The following is a 17,171-nucleotide window of genomic DNA, read 5'->3' on the forward strand; positions in this document are numbered from 1 at the left end:
AAGCCTCACCTTTACTCCTCCAAACATACGTCTTGTCATTGTGGCCAAACAGCTCAATCTGTGTCTCTCTGACCATAAAATATTCCTCCAGGAGGTATTTGGCTCGTCCATGTTGGCAGTCACACATTTCACTTGTGCTTGAAGGTGTCGACTTTTTTACCAGGAGGTTCTTTCTTGTTTCAGTGATCCTTAACATCTCAACCAATTTCCTCTTTCCCGAGGGTAAGAGTTGGGGTTTTCTTCCAGACCTTGGAAAAGTGGTGACACGTCTGAATAACTACGTGAATAACTACGATTCTTTGAACCGATGATCTTGCCGTCTGAAGTTGTTTAGAAATGCCTCCGAGAGACCAGCCCAACTTGTGTAAATCTACATAAACTTGTGACCACCAACTGTAGCTGAGTGTTTGAAGCCTGACCCTGAGACAAAATTCCCCACATGAGACGCATGTAAAGGTCAAAGAAAATGACCGTCACACTAAATGCTTCCACACTGTTGGCACTGAACTCAATGCAGATACAGCTTTCATACTGACCAGTGACACAAAAACAGATTTATGGCTGAAGCTAAAGGCCCCACACGTACACAGGTATCAGTAAGCTCAGCTTGTTCTTTACCCTGATGCAGTTTTAGGAGCTGAAGACTATGAAAGAGTTCCAGACAGAAGCTGTTCACAAACTGTGCTGTTTTTATGAGTGGGCAGCAAGAGCTGAGTTCTTACCTCTGCCAGGGAAGTGATCTGTTTCAGTTTGTCTGTTAACAGGTGCTGGTCCAAAAGCTGCAGAGAGATTTTCAGGAACATGTAATCAGAAGGTGATTGTAGCGCAGTGTGCAGGTTTTTAACTGTCAGGGGTAATTGGATGGATTCTTCAGATACGTCACAAAGTCGAGCATTATAAGATCGGAAAACCTGAGAGAACATGAACCAAACTTGTCTGGATTTTTCCTCCTGGGTTCAGTTCATGCATGCTCTCTGCTCTTATGTTTGTAACATTGTCGTGTCAGCGCTCTGACGAGCCAACCTGTGCATGAAGTAGGAGTTCTGTTGGTTTGGGCCACAGTTGTGTTTTTGCACGTTAATGTGGGCAGGTATGTAAAAACACACACAAACAGACATCAGTGTACACGTGGACAATGAATCTCAGTATTTGTCAAATGTGCGTGTTACAAACAGACTAGACCTTTAGACACGTGAGGTTACTGCTGCTGGAGGAGCAAATCTTAGAAACTGTGAAGTTCTTTAAAAGAATCAGAGGTTGAGCTGGTTCAGGTTTGAGTTTATCCAGGTAACTCCAGGGTTAACCTGACTTTTCTGTATTACGAAGGTGGTTTACTTCTTACTGGGATAACTAATGCTGCAGACCTAACGTGCTCTGGAGCTGCAAGTATGAAATCACTACTCCCTGACAATTGGCTGGAAAATAGCGTCACCATTCCTGGAGCATCCCTGGGACTGCAGTGCATGGACAGTAATGGAAAAGTCTTTAAAGAGCATCTAAAGTCTTTGTGTTTTCCTGAAGGACGTCAGTAATTAATGTAGATTAGTAGACAGAACTTTAGTTGTTGATTTTTCAGTTTTATTGAGCTCTAAGGATTTATATAAGATTCTAAAATCAGCACATACACAAAGTCTACATTTGTATTCTGCTTTTTATATTTATCCTTAACCATAAATAGAGCGTGGCTGAAAGAATAAACTTACAAAATGAATTTATTGAAGTAACAATTATAATCTGTCTGATTCTCCTGTATGTGCTTCCTTTGGAGACTTCTTTAATGTTATCGTAGTTGGTGCAACCACCTCCTCTGACACAAAAGCAGCTGGATTATTAGTCTATTAATCACAGACTCAAGTGGGTTTTGTTTCGTGTACGCTGGAAGATCAACAGCTTCTGTTCCCTGTTTGTTTGCATTCACCCTAAATGGATCTGACGGGTTGCTGCTCTCTGTGAGTTTGAGGTGCTGAACTTTGGACAGCAGCCGGTGGATTCACGTGTTTCCTGTGTTTAAGAGGAGGTCTCCAGCACCAGTGAAAATGAGGAGCAGGACTGGGAGTAGTTACTGGGGTCAGTTAGGGCCTTTGTAGCAGCTCTCCTTGTTACCACCTTTACACATGTGTTTGTTACCTACTGGCTGGTGAAATGAAAACAGTGTCTGTCCTGCACTCAGAGCTCACAGTACTACAGACATACACTGTAGAGGCTGCCATACGGTTTTGGGTCAATGGCGACGCCCCAACAGGGAAATATTTTAATGAAATTCAATGCAGTGATGATTGTGGACATTAAGTGAGTCGCTGTTTATCAGGAGTCAACGCGTTTCCTCTCATATGTGAAGCTGCTGTTTGGTTTTGGGCCATTTAGAAGGGTCGCAGCTACATTTTCAGGCAAAGTCCTTTTTGGTTTTAATTTAAAGAAGCTTTCACTTTCTAGCTGTCGTCCTCCTCCTCCTCCTCCTCCTCCTCATCGTCGTATTGAAGGACTTACTTTGTACAATAGAGCTCCTCTCTATCCCAAAGCCTTCATTTTCAAGGTGTTTGTGCAACTTGATCAGGGTTTTTCTTTGTTAGTTTTCATATCTCCCACATTTTCCTCAGTCTGTGCTTGCTGCTGTGACCGTAACTGAATGTACATGCTGTGCTGTGATACTAGTTTTTATGAAAAATCTGTGACTGTGCTGTTTGGTTTTATTTATTTAAATACAAGTAAGGGATCGATTCTGTTCCTGAGCTTGTGGAGATACATGTGTGCCTAAAATCGGTGTGAGAAACAAAACATGCAGATAACAGAAAATTATTTTGGAAGGCCATAATATTAAGAAAAGATCACAACAAAAATACAAACAGCTTGTAATCACTAATTTCCTGTCTTGGACATGTCGTAAACACCGAGAGACACATTTAACTTCATATCAGCTCGGTTTTCTTAAACTCTGTGACACAGAGTTTGAGGCGCTCCTCAGCCTGCTGACTGTACACTTCTTTGCTCGTGTAAATAATCTGTATAGCTGTAATGTAAAACCAGAGTCTGAGCCATTTGTCACAGAAAAAAGGTTTATTTAAAAATAAAGTTGTATCCCTCTTACTCGTCAAGAACAGTGAAAACAAAACCATTGTGTTACCACTTTTCACTGCTGTCCTGGGGTTTCTGACTTTTAACTGAGAGCAAAACAAATCTTCATCCATGTTGGTGTGTGTGTAGCAGAGTTCATACAATGGAGACATTCAATGCTGAGGTCAAAACAGATGAGATACGCTGATTTATTCTGTCCAAACTTTGCTGATGGCTTGGCGCTCTGAGCAGATTCCTCCAGAAACCAAACATCCTATGATCTGATCAAAGATGTGCTCTGAACAAGCCCAGCTAACAGAAAAGAAATAAGGCTCTGGCTGCAGCAGAAGGGGTTTAGCTAATCACTTAAGCAGGCCTCAGAGTCATGGTTATTAAGAAGCGACTGTGAAGGGTTCAAAATATTTGCTTATTCGCTGAAAAAGGAATCGTGCTGGGTATCACTGTTGGTTTAGCACGAACTCAAGCATTCCCACCTTGGATATGTACGAGCTTTAAACGCTGGTGATATTCTACCTTTAAAAAATAAAAAAATAAATCATGACCAAGTTCCATAAAAAGACCAAAACCATCAATGAACAGTTTGCTCCAGCAACTCTCTTATGCATGTGCCGTTTAGTTTGACTCAGTCCCATCTGCTACTCTGTCCTCATGTTTTAAGAATGGCTGCTAAGCGCTACAGTCCAGTAATCATCCTGTGAGTCACTCAGTGCTTGTGTGCACTTGTCATCAAGTGTGAAATGTGGTCCTTGAGATACTAGTGAGACTATTTTGACGCCGTTTAAATGTGCATTAAAGATGAAGAACCACGGGTGCATGGTTGATTTAAACGATGTGTGTGATCACACTGGTCTAAACATTGACATATTCAGTGCTACTAAAATACAAGGCTTCACTTACAGCCCTGATTTTCTTTTTGAATTCTAAAAAAACCCAAAATGTCACCATCCAGGCTGATCTATTAGCTGACAATCTTTTATTCTGAAAGTTACTTCAATTCAGTTTCAGTTATATAACCAAATCACAACAACAGTGACCTCAAGGTGCTACAACACAGAGAACCCCAACAACTTCCCATGGGCAAGCACGGCCCCCCCATGGGCAAGCATGACAAATGGCTCCTGGCTCGTCTTTCCTAGCAGGCTCGATAATGGTCAGCTGCTTCTTGACTCAGTCAGATGTACTCTAACTCCTCTTGGACTTTCATTTCAAGTAGAAGTAAAGAAGTACCAGCTGTGGTTTGACACAAACTGAGTCGTCTGCTCGATGACAGAGTCACTGGAGAGGCAGCTGATTATTGCTTCATTATTTATTGTAGAACAGCACATGCTGTGACGTTTCACAATTCACTGATCAAACTGTAGGTATGCCCCCTTTTAAATGTATGCCCCTGAAACTGATTACTGGACTCCAGTTTTACATTTTTAACAGGAACCAATGCGGAAACTAGCGATTTGCACTAATGCACTGTTGGTTTTGGTTTTTTTTATGGGATTTGTTTTGAAGCACCACCAGATGCTTTTCGTGAAAGTTTAAAAACCACTCTCTTTTTTTTCTTTCTTCAAGCTTGAAGCCACTTGTGTATCCATCACATGTGCTGCAGGTCACGTTTAGAAAGGACCAGACAACTATGAGTAATCAGTTTAAGGCATTCAAAATCAGACATCCCATTTATTCTACATGTGCTGTGATCATCTTATTACTGACTACTCAACTGGTTAATCGCATTACTATCACACATGTGAATCCACTGCAGAGCTTGACTGGTAAACATGATGAGCTGACACTGCTTTCTTTCTTTTTGACTTTAGTGCTGAAAAACAAAGAGCCTATCAGTTTTATCACTTTCCCAAATATCTTCATCAAAACAATCTTAAGATGTGGACAGCCAATTTAAATTTCTTAAAATGAATATAAATCAAAAAACAAACAAAAAAACCCAACCTGACTCTGATGTTGCAGAAGTAAACATGTATAACAGAGTAACGTCACCCTGCCACAAATAGCTCACCAACAGTCGTCAAACAAAAGCAGAACTGAAGTTAAACCACAAAAAGGCACATCATGTTTTTTGAAACACTTAACTTGGCGGCAGATCGGTGACCTGCTTAACAGGGTAAGAAAAAAGAAGAAGAAAAAGGCGCCATTCAGGCTGAACTGAAACATGTGCAAACAGAAACAACAGTGAAATGAAAGCAAAGCACAAAGTGTACGAGGCTCATTTCCCCACAAAACAAGCATGTTTGTCCACTACTGTCTGCCTTACAGAGAGCGCGATGAGAGTTACGTTTAGACTGGAAAGTTTAAACCAATCTTTGTGTCATTTAAGCTCTTTAAGGAATAAATAATCAAACATTTGATAAGATATTTTCTATACTATACTTTCTAGAATGATCACAAAGCAGCCAGCCAGACAGACACAGGCCTGGCTTAGGTACGTAAATCCATTTGAGACCAAATTCTGGTGCAAAATAAAAATGCTCCAATATTTTATTTTTCTTGCTTTTTTTGGTCTCATATCACAGCTGAAAGCAGGACAGCAGAAGACAAAGTCTCCTTCTCTTTATTCATACACCTAGAGACAAATATGCTTTTTTTAATTACATTTAAATTACCCTCCATAAATAAAAGTCAATAAAAAGGGAAACAAAAGAAAAGACACCCATCCTATAAATAAAAAAAGAAAAAGATTTCCAGCCGAACACAGCGATAAAGATCTGTATACAAAATAAATACAAAAGAAAACCTTTAAAACTCATATGAACAATATACAGTGTTACTAATATCATGTTAAACCTCTGATTAACTTAGTGCATTTTTTCCATTCACCACAAGAAATACAAATCTCATCTTTTTTTCCTTATTTATATTTTTTTTAGCAAATAAACAGGCAAATTAAGATCCTAACGATTATCCAAAGAAAAGGAGGAGATGCAAGGCGTAGCGCCCGCCGCGGAGCTCTTTGTTGACATGTCTGTGGTGCGTACAGTATGCTGCAAAGGATTTACAGCGGTCGTGTGGAAGATGGGAGACGAGTGTGAATCTGTGTTTTGTCTTTTTTTTTTTCTTAGTCTTTTTTTAAAAACAGTTTACTACACAAAGACATGGACGAACATCTCTGTAAGTAAGGATTTTGTGTTTCTCTACGAGTCTTCGGAACAACGTGTTGACAGTAAGGCTTCCCAGCCTTTTGCTGCAAGGTGTTACCGCTGCTACTGATGACGGCTATCGTCTACGACTCGACGTCACAACACAGAGAACGAGCGATGTCATTTTGGTGCGTGCCTAGTGCCGGATGGTGTGCTTAAAACAGGCAGACAAACAAAAAAAAATTACAATTCTCTACTGGCCTTTTGCAGAAACACTCACAGACACACACAGTCCCTCATCTTTACAACGTTTTAAAACACGTGTGCAACTTAAATGTATGAAAACCGAACACGACAGTCTTGAATTTCCTCTCTTTTAAGGGTGGGGATGAAGATCACGGAGTCTGGTGAGGATGCGTCAGGAAACGATCGAAACTGCCAGGATAAAAATCTAGATTTCTACTTTTACTTGTCCAATCTAGTCAAGAGATGAATGGGTTGGTTACAGTGTAAATCTGATTACAGCCCACTGTGTTTGTGTGTGTTTCTATGTGTGTGTGTGTGTGTATGCTGGGGGATGTGGGCCTTCAGCGGTGCCGGTCCAGTGCAAACCTACCTAAAAATAACAGTTTCAGATTAGAGCAGGGGTGAGATGGACGGAAGGGTGGAGTGGAGGGGTGGAGGGTCACCGATATGTGCAGTCCACCTCATCTGCTGCGACTTCGTACGACTCCCTTTGTTGATTCAAGTAAATCCACGCCACTTCCAGGCCTCATAGCGCCACCTGCTGATGAAGGTGAGAGTTGGCAGATGCTCCGGTCAGCTGCAGGAGTGCTCCTCCTCCAGCTACCGGAGGAAAACAATAAATATGAAGAGCGAGCTCAGTCCTGTGATTGTTCTTTTTGTCCTGTTGTTGTCACAAAGGAGTCTGGTTTGTGTGTTTGATAGCTGCATGACTGCTCGGGAATGTGCGTCTCCCTCAAGCACACTCCTTGAAGCTGCTGTACATCCGCCCACCACCGCCCCCTCCCCGATCACCGCAATCCCATCTGATTCCTGACCCTCTGTCAGCCTGGGTGCTGCTGCTATAGGCAGTCTTTGCACAGCGCCACCTGGCCCTTCATGTAGTCACGGCAGGGACAGATGCGCTGCAGTGTCGAGTGGGCGCCGGCGCAGCTGAACAGCAGCAGGTCCGACTGGAAGATGCAGTGATGGCGAGTCTCGCTGTATGCGGGCACAACGGTGTCGGCGCTCGACTCCACCGTTTGACAGTCCATGCCAAACCTGACGGAGAGACGGACCGCTTTAGATTTTATTTTTAAACACTTTTTTTAATGTGAAGGAGAGACAAGAAGAGAAAACACATGCACACACTGGTGTCTTTGAGCTGCAGGCTTGATAATCCATTTTTCTTCTGTAACTAAACTCAGCCCACTAGTGGTCATAACTATAACTGCAGGTTTCAGCAGCTCATCAGAGAATGATAAATGCTCACATGAGCTTAAGCCTGTGTCGTGCTGCCACCTAGTGGCCACTAGTATTGAGGCAAAGTATGTGTCCCACCTGGCCAGGTCTTTGTCCTTGTTAAGGTGCTGGAAGAAGGAGGGCTCACAGATGAGCTGCTCCTCCTGACAGACCTGCTTGCAGGAGTGCCCGGGCTCTGCCAGCTTCACTTGCAGGGCGCTGAGGGGAGGCCACATGACCTGACCGTGACAGAAGTCCTGAGGACACAACATGATGTTAAACAACAGGAGTGCAAAAAGGAGGAAAAAGGAAAAGGAAAAAAAAAAACGTAACTCTGTAATACCTGTATGCTTTATGTAAAGAAAGTAAAAATAAGTTAGCTCTGCCGCTCTTTAAACTAACTTTCATATAATTGGTTGCCACATGCAAGCAGGAGGTTTAAACGGGAGGTGGGCGGGGCTTCTGTGCTCGGAGATTACAGAGATCCAAGAGCTTAAAAGCTGACAGAAATGAAACGTGTAGTATTCTTCGTACACGTGCCGACCTCATTATTTAAAAAACATGTCCGTCTTTAATATGATCTTCCAACACTGTAACACAATATGACAGAAAATAAGAGCAAAATTAATCTGAATAAAAGCATTTTGTTGGCATGTTATACCTTTAATTTGAAGATAACAGGAAATGATCAGGGAGATGACAGAAAGGTGTTGGCCTACCTGTCAAACTCCATTAAATTCATCTTTATTGTAGATTTTGTTCATTTCATGGGATGTTTTGATCGCTCTTATAGCTTCTGCTTCCTCTCATATTTCATTTTGCTTTGATGTCTACTTGCTGTAAATGCTTATGTTGAGTTATTTCGACAGGCTTTAATCTTTGAATTTTAATCAGCGGCAGCTGAACTTGCTGGTTTTGAAAATCTATACGGCCCTGGGGACGCCAACCACAGCTGAGGGTGGCATGAATTAAAGCCCGACATGATTTCATTCTGACTTGTGTGCATGTGGAAAAGATGGAGAGGCGCTCTGCAGAGGCAGTACCTGGTTCTCGATGAAGGCGTTCACTCTCTGCAGCATCCCCTCGCAGGTGAACTCATAGGGCAGGTAGGGCTCAATCTGAATAACACAAAACACAGACTGTTAAAACACGTGCAGGGCGAGGGAGCTTGTAAACTCTTGTGCTCGACAGTGTTTCTATATGATGACGCTCAGAGAGCTCCTCCCGGTGAAGCGTTAGCTTGCTGTCTGATCTTTGCGCCGCTGAAGGAAACTTCAAACGGGGGACAACCAACAACTGCAGCCTTTGTTGCTGAACTGAGTCGCTCCGTGCTCCATCTGAGCTTTTGGCTGCTGGGAGGAAGCAAGGATGAGGAGAGGGGAAGGGAGGGGGGGAGCAGGAGGAGAGCCGGAGCCTGGTAGGCTGCGTCTCGCCACGGATCACGGCGCATATGAGGCTCTGTGGGCTCGTCCAGTGAACACAGGCATTGTTCTGACCAGCTCGGCGGAGTACAACAACACAACGAGGTCCTGAGTCCAGTTTTAAATATGCATGGGCCCGGACCAGGAGACGGAACACGATATCTCCATCAATCCTCCTGCGGCTCCAACAAGGTTTTCCTTAACGACTAACCAGCCAGGACGCCATTTACACAATCACACCCTCTTTTTTGCTCCGTGTTAAGACATGTGAGGCACACTTGCTTTTTAACTTAGAAGAAGAAGATTTGAAGATTTGAATTTTTCAGATTCATTCACTGCAGCTCATCATATAAGAAATCTATGAAAGCAGCTGTCCACATTTTTATTCAGTAAACAAATTCATTCCCTCTTCACACCAAATACTACAGCAAAGGGAATGGAGGCATTAATGTTAGTTAAAAAAAAGCTAACTCACACTCTTTTCAAGTCCAGCCACAAGTTCTCGATCAGACTGAGATCTGGGCCAATCCAGAACATTCACCTTGTTGTCTGTGTATCATTTCTGTGCTTTGGTGCATATTTGTCTGCATTCATGTCCTTCTCTGCCTTTACAGGCCTTCCAGGGCTCGCTGCTGAGAAGCACCCCCAGAGCATGATGCTGCCTCCACCATGCTTCACAGTGGAGATGGTGTATTTGTGGGGTTGTCCATTAGACTAGATGCTACAGCATCTAGTCTAATGGACAACAAGCTCAAATTCTGTCTCATCAGGCCAAAGAACCTCAACTGGACAAATCATCCCAGCAGTTGGAAATCTTTTTGTAACCATGTCCTGACTTTTACTTTTCAATCTGTTCTCTGAGTGGCTTAGAGCACTCTTTTGTCCTCATGTTGCAATTGTAGCAGGAATACTAAAAAAGAGACTGGACCTCCCAGACACAGGAGGTTTTATGTCACAATCACTTGACACATCAACACAGGTCCATTTCACTAACAGTGACACTGCTGGAATCAATCATGTTTATGTAGAGCAGCAAGAAGGTCTGTACAACAAACAAGTGTACACTGAAGCTCATTTAACTTCTTTATTCATTAACCCCCAACCGGTCGCGGCAGATGGCCCCGCCCCTCCCTATTGTGGAAAAAGTGGTGATGCTTAAGAGAGAAGACTGGCAGCTTAAAAAAAAAGCACAAGAATTTCACAAGTGAAGAAATTGAAAGAATAGTGTCAGAGGATGAAGCTGGAAAAAGCACACCTTTGGGAAGTGCCTGCGCTGCAATACAGATCAGGTGAATGTTGTGTCCTCTGAGATTCAGACAGCGGCTCGGATGGAGAAAAAAAAAGAGAAAAGGTCTGACATTTAACTTGATAAGGGGGGTAAAAAAAAGAGTAACTGAAAGAAAAAATAAAGAAGGAAGCAGGTTGAGAAGAAGGCGCGTCAGATCTGTCAGCTCATGATGAGAGACTCACTGCAATTACTGACTGAACACCCAGGAGCCAGGCACTGGCAAGAAATGAAGGTGAAAAGTGCTGAAACCCAGTGAGGATGAAAGGGGCATAAAAGGGAATTTGAAGATGACTTGTTGTGTTTGTATTTAAGTTCATTTAAGGTATTAAAGTCTGTCAGTTAAAGCTTGCTGAATGTGCAGCGCATTTAGTTAAAAGATGTTTGCAGCTATGCAGCAGTAGGGCCGAAAGCTTGTGTGTCTGTACAGCACCTAAGGGGCTTCTGCCCTTGTTGTAGAAACAAATATGCAATAACATTTGTGAAATTGCACCAAATTTTAGCTTCTTTCAGTCGCCCGCGGTTACCTTTTGGCTGAGGATGGAGCGGATGGCCCTCTCTACTTCGGCAGAATTCTCGATATCCACCGTCCACACGTGGGGCCGACCGATGTACACCTCGGCGTATGGGTGCTGAGAGGTCAGCTGCAGGCAGCAAAGCAGAAATGAGAGGGGTAGGGGGGAGGGGTTAGGAAAATCAAACGATTTAAAAGTTATGGGTCGAGCTGCGGGGGACAAATCCTGCACTCCTCTCACCTCTCTCAGGGTGGGTTTGCCCTTGAAGAAGTCTGTGTTCTTGCTGCTCTTCGAAGGGTTGAACTTGGGGTTGAGGAAGGCACAGCCGTTGGCAATGGCCTCCAGGGGGGCGGGACCCTCGTAGGGGAAGGAAAGACCCACAAACAGCTGCAGAGGAGAGAACACACACGGCTGTCAGGCTCCATAGGCTGGATATCAACACACACAAGTCAGTAAGGAGGAGGCATGTGTGAACAGCAGTGTGCAGGTCCTGAAATAAGCACAACTAAAGGTGCCGGTGGGAGGAGGCAGAGGGGCGCCGAAGTTTACTGGCTGTGTTGAGGAGTCGCCAATAGTGCCTTGTAGAAACAAATCTCCCCTGTTATCAGCACAAATTGTGACGGAGGCAGCACATTTTCGCCATGAAACAAGGGAGGGAAAACAAGCCCGATAATATGAAGACATCACTTTTACGTTTACTCCTCCCACGGGGCTGAAGGAGTTTGATATCTTAGGCGTGGAGGTACATAATAGCTCAGCAATCAAATCAGATAGTAAACGATCATGGAAACTGGCAAAGACACCTTAGAACCGCCTTTCAGCTCTGAAACGACTCATTTAAACCAAGGTTTATGTCTTTTAGGTGTTTCTTCGGCTTGTTTGGAAGCACATTAGCCATTACTAACACAGAAATACGTAATTTTTCTACTCAAACCTCTAAGCCTGGTTCTGCTGGAGGTTTCTTTCTGTTAAAAAAGTAGTTTTCCTTCCTGCTGTCGCCATGTGCTTGCTCAAAGGTGGCGTCTGACAATTTTCCACCACCATGTAGTAAACATGTAGTTTTCCATATTAAACAAAAAAGAAGGCTCTGTACAAGGAACGAGTGGCTTCTCAGCACTGAAAGTAAAACTGTGACATTCCACAAAACCTGACGGCCGACCGGGACTCTGGAAGTTTCTGGGTGTTTATGCTACGGTATAGTGTCTCCACTGTTTGTGCTTAGCCAGAATCCCAAACATTTATTTCAGTAAACAGTGAAAACGGGTGGAGGGTTCTAGAAGCAACTTTTCTTCTCCTGAGTGGAAAGAAAGCAAATATTTGTGGAGCTCGCCTGCATGAGTAGTGAGACAGCAATCGAGAAACTGAGAGGGGAGGCCGGGTGCCAGCTGAGTGGCTTATTGAGTGGAGCCAGCTGGCTGACACAATGGCTTATCTGTGTGTTTGAGTCGGTGTTACATACACACGCTTTCTTTAAGTGCACAATGCAGCGCTGTGTCATGAGGTATGCCTGTAGTCACATGAATAATCAGACCTGTGGAGTGAATTCTGCTCTTTCAGCTGTGAGTGTTACTGAAATATTTCTGCCAACAGGTGGCAGCAAAGCACGTGCGTTCTTTAATCGCATGCATGCAAAGGCTCCTGAAAGCTGCAAACCAGTCAGCTGGTACTTGTAGGGAGAGGACCCAGAGGGGAGAAGAGCTGAGATAAACACACTGAATAACTCAGGTGGGAGTTTATGACTAACGCTTGCAAATTGATTGTAGCTAGATGTGAATGGATTTAAAAAACAAAAACAAGTTTATAGCACTGACCCACAATCTCATCATTAGTTTACAACGGCTCTGGAGTCCCGTGGTCATGGACAGGCTGACTTCAACACCATGCAGCTCTCCACATGAAAGCTGCTATCGATTTGGACCCCTGAGGAAACATCCTGCCTTACTCATGCAAAGGACACACACCTACGACACGAGAAGATTTCATTTCTGCTCTCATCGCTCAGCGTTAAAGTCGAGGGATGCAACTAATGATTATCTGCAGAACATCTGAAGGAAAAAAGTAGCATCAGTGCTAACAGTCAAATATGCATGAGGGCAATGCGGGAGTCTGTAACAGCAACTGTACAAAATATACAATTATTGTAAAAATAATCAACAGAAATCAATCACATTTTACCATGAGTACTTTCTTACTTAATAGAAATGATTGCTCAGTAACTATGCGCTCATGATAAAATATTGATATTGAATGGATAAAATATGATTGATTTCTGTTGATTTTTTTTTTTTTACAATAATTGTGTATTTTTTGTGTGTATGCTGTTAATGAAAAATGTGTTTTTGTTGTGTGAACATCCTGTAGTGTAATCACTGGAGCCTCAAAACTTTGCCTTTAAGCAACCTGACTACATGTAAATGTTCTGTAAACGCAAGTACATTCAAAAACTTTAGATTCAACTAGAATCTGGTCAAATTTAATGGATTTCATTGGTATACATATGCATATTTTCCTTAAATAAATAAACCTTGGATTTCATATATGTCAGCTGCATTTTACTAAAAATATTAATGAGGGCCAAGAATAGTTTTTTTAAATACCAGTAGCCGTCTCTGAAAGCACTTAAATGTTGTAGGGAAGAACAGCAGTTACTGTAGTACAAGTTACCTGTAGTTATTAAATATCAAAGATCACTTCCTTTACCAGTTTTTTTTTTTTTTTTGGCTTGTTTGTTTTAAACACTTTCAGAAGCAGCAGCATAAACGTCCTCAGGGTTTTTTGCAAGCCTTGACAAAATGATCAGAAAAACAGTTTGAACGGGTGAGTGAAAGTGAGACTGTGCATATAAGAAGTTATATAGATATGAAAATATCATGTATCACCTTGCAGATGTGGTTTGAGGGCGGAGGGAGGGGATTTTTTTTTACTAATAAATGTGACGCGCTCACACACTAAAAGTTAAACTCTTATGATCAAATAAATGTTCTACTCTTAGAATTTAGTCAGGAATTAAAGTATCTGCTCTCTTTGACATCACACAGAAACATAGTGGATGAAATGGAGACTAACGGACACTTTAGATCAGCCTGAGCTTTCGGCTAACACCTTTATGCACTGAGCACATTGAAGATTTTTGATGCAAATTTGTCGTATAACATCGAAACAGTTGCGATTTTACTAAAGTTTTGCCAAAATCCACCCAAAAATGCACTATGATTAAACTGGAGTCAACATCAAGCGATGGTGAGCTGGTCCTGATGCTTCTAAACACTAATCTGGCTGAAGAGTTGGGAGTTCGCCTTGTAATCGGAAGGTTGCCGGTTCGAGCCCCGGCTCGGACAGTCTCGGTCGTTGTGTCCTTGGGCAAGACACTTCACCTACCGCCTACTGGTGATGGCCAGAAGGGCCGATGGCGTGATATGGCAGCCTCGCTTCTGTCAGTCTGCAGCTGTGGCTACAACTGTAGCTTGCCTCCACCAGTGTGTGAATGGGTAGATGACTGGGTGTGTAAAGCACTTTGGGGTCCTCAGGAGACGGCGACAGTAGGGAGAATTTCATAGTTTGATCCAGGAGTTGATGCTGTCTCGCACGCTTTTGTACGAATTTCAGGATATTCGTCTGTGGGGCAGTTTGAACTCTTTCTGGCAGAGTAAGGATCACATCCGAGTTGATCAATTCAGAGAGATTGGGTCAGTCATTCGACTCGAAGCTGCATCTAGCTGTGTGTCTGAGGTGAAACAGTATTATTCTACCATCTTTATATCACTGTATATTCATTGTATATTCAGTATTGTTGGTGGTCAGATCGGTTAATTTGCATAAAAAACAAAATCAGAAAAATACAAGAGGTGAAATTTGTCCGTGGAAACCAAAGTGCTCTATAAATGATGTTTAATGTGTTCTTCTTTACATTACGGTGTCTGTCAAATGTCAGACATCACCTGAACTTTCCAACATTATCTCATGCAACAATAGCGTCTTAGTTCTTAGCCACAGTAGCAGCAGGTGTTTTGCATTTCTGATTATTTCGACTGTCTTTCCCTGGAACAGTGAGCAGCTATTAGCCAAAAGACCTGAACACTCACAGGTGCTACAACTTCCACAATCTCTTAGTAACTTGCAGAACTCAACGCCAGATCAAGATCATATACAAAGGAGAAGCTGCTATCTGCACCTTTGTCTAGCATGTAAATTTAAGCTAACGAGGTATCTGGAGTGAAAGTTGTCATGCAAAACGTGCTGGAACAACATCAGATTTCTGCCGTTGCCACGCAGGGCTTAAAAACACGGTGGCTTCTGAGTGTAATGACCCAGCGAGTTAATTAGGCTGTTTGTTCATGATATTTCTAATCCCAGCACCTGCCATGGGATGTTTGAGTTTTCCCTTTATGCTGATTACAGCGGCATTAACGGTGGAGCAAGACAAACACCATTACCATACTAACACCATTTCTTATTTTGCGCACACTGCATACAGTAGCATAAATTGGTTGTTGAAAGCATGGTGTGTGCAGAAGGTGGAAAAACAGAAGCAAGAGAATCTAACAGGTTGAGTTAGACAGGCCTGTGAGACGGATGTGAGAAGGCAGAGAGAAAAACATCAAAAACCTCTGACTCTGTCAGTCTGCAACATGACGCAGCAACGTTTTGCTGCATGTCAGCGGTTTGATCATCCACGCTATTCACCTGATAGAGCGCAGCACGTCACAGTTTATTTCAGGGAATTTGGAGCTTGAACAACCTCCCCCCTTCCTTCAAATGTCACAAGGCAACATATTCGCAAAAGCGCCTCAACGCGGGAGCACTTTTAAAGCTAAACCTCACGAGGCCAATTAGCTGAGGCAGTCTGCTCGCAGGTAAGAGTAAACGTGTTGTTTAAGCGACGAAAGGACGAGTGCCTATAACGCCCCTTGTTTTGCTTGTAAACTCTTAAACAAGAATGCCGGAGAAATGTCTGGTTTTGTGCGATTTAATTGGCCGTTCCCCGATGGGTTTCCAGCCAGGAACCCATGTAATGAGAAGATATGGAGGCTTATATTATATCCCGGTTCTGTTGTGTGTTTACCTGCCAGACTTTGCTAATAAAGCTCTCGCTCCAGCAAATCATAATTCACTGCACTGTTGGTGGAGCGTTGTTTGCCTTCAGTCTTTAATGATCCGCTCCACTGCAGAATGCATCGTTGTCTTTCTGTGCCTCGGTGCCTCGAACATCACCGGATCCTTGGTTTCAGGTGCTCAGGACAGAATCACTAATGTTTTATGGCTAAAGCAACTCTGCAGCTCTGCTAAGGACAAAGAGGTTTAGATATATATCCATCTTTTTTTCTATAACTGACTGTATCGTGAGCTGTGGCAGTCTCGCTCTGATGTCCCTCCCTTGCCTGAAAGTATCTAGTTTCAGAGGCTAAAGAAAATCGAAGCCTCCCCTCACCTCATTTTTTCCTGAAAGGGATGAAGACTGAAGCCAGAGAGATTCTTAGCTGAATTAGTGCCAGTTTGCACCTCCAGCGGATGTTGCTGTCAGCTATGTGAGGATCTTGTCATTTTCATTCTGTAGCTCTTTAGAAGTTTGCAGCTCGGTGGGAATTTTTTGGATACATTTTCAAAGTGGGTCCACAGACCGTTCAGAACACCTCCCCTCATGACCGTGCAGTCTTAGCAAAACCATGACAGGTCATGGCAGACCTCACAGGAAATCGATTTCTGCTTCTTCTCCTTGTATTTCTGTTCTGTGTGGCAGTTATGGACACTATCAGGGTTTAGGCTCAAGTGAGAAGCAGTGTCCTGACCTTTAGCAGACTTCTAGGGCAACAGGTATGTTTGTGTAATGAATGTGTCCCAAGATAAATCAATCCGGTGGTAAAACTGTCTAGTTTAAAACATACATTGTATATCAAAGATGAACCTGCACAAAGCTGCAATAACTCTAATAATGTTTAACTTTAAGCCTTGAAAGAACTAAAGCGGACAGCTAATTATAGATATAAAGCAACTGCTTTTACAACAAGAGGGGACTGCAGCTTCTGGGAATTATTTATTATTTTTACCTACAAGTGTTTGTTTTAATAGGTGTAAAACAAAGTGTTGTATGTTTAGCAGCCATGCATACATTCGTAAAAACCTAGAAACCTGCCTCTCATACGTCACTGCCTCTGAAGAGCTTGCTCTACACAACACTTTGCCATGTAGTTGTCTTTGTCAGTACGAGTGGTTGGAGTATGAATGGGGAAGTACCTCTGTGAACGGCCAGGCTCAGAGAAAGCACAGCCACTTGGCTCAAGGCTCTTTCAGAAGAAGACCTCTATTCACATAAAGACATTTTTTCCACCCA

The 17,171-nt window shown here is 42.9% G+C and overlaps 1 protein-coding gene across 1 annotated transcript in view; it reads right to left on the reverse strand.

The window, feature by feature from the left end:
• Positions 1 to 5,870: 5,870 nt before the first annotated feature.
• The window catches only part of mgat5 (alpha-1,6-mannosylglycoprotein 6-beta-N-acetylglucosaminyltransferase), an 88,372-nt gene continuing 77,071 nt past the window's right edge, over positions 5,871 to 17,171 (reverse strand). The window contains exons 12-16 of the mRNA XM_085347235.1: positions 11,084 to 11,230; positions 10,856 to 10,972; positions 8,666 to 8,740; positions 7,722 to 7,879; positions 5,871 to 7,442 (exon numbers count right to left, since the gene is read on the reverse strand). Coding sequence (XP_085203361.1) covers positions 7,244 to 7,442; positions 7,722 to 7,879; positions 8,666 to 8,740; positions 10,856 to 10,972; positions 11,084 to 11,230 — 696 coding nt within the window. The 3' untranslated portion in view covers positions 5,871 to 7,243. The remainder of the gene's footprint in view (positions 7,443 to 7,721; positions 7,880 to 8,665; positions 8,741 to 10,855; positions 10,973 to 11,083; positions 11,231 to 17,171) is intronic.

Source organism: Diplotaxodon limnothrissa, linkage group LG23 (genome assembly GCF_057381915.1).
Source record: "Diplotaxodon limnothrissa isolate DT_005_m linkage group LG23, D_limnothrissa_male_GT1.1, whole genome shotgun sequence".
Lineage (NCBI taxonomy): Eukaryota > Metazoa > Chordata > Actinopteri > Cichliformes > Cichlidae > Diplotaxodon > Diplotaxodon limnothrissa.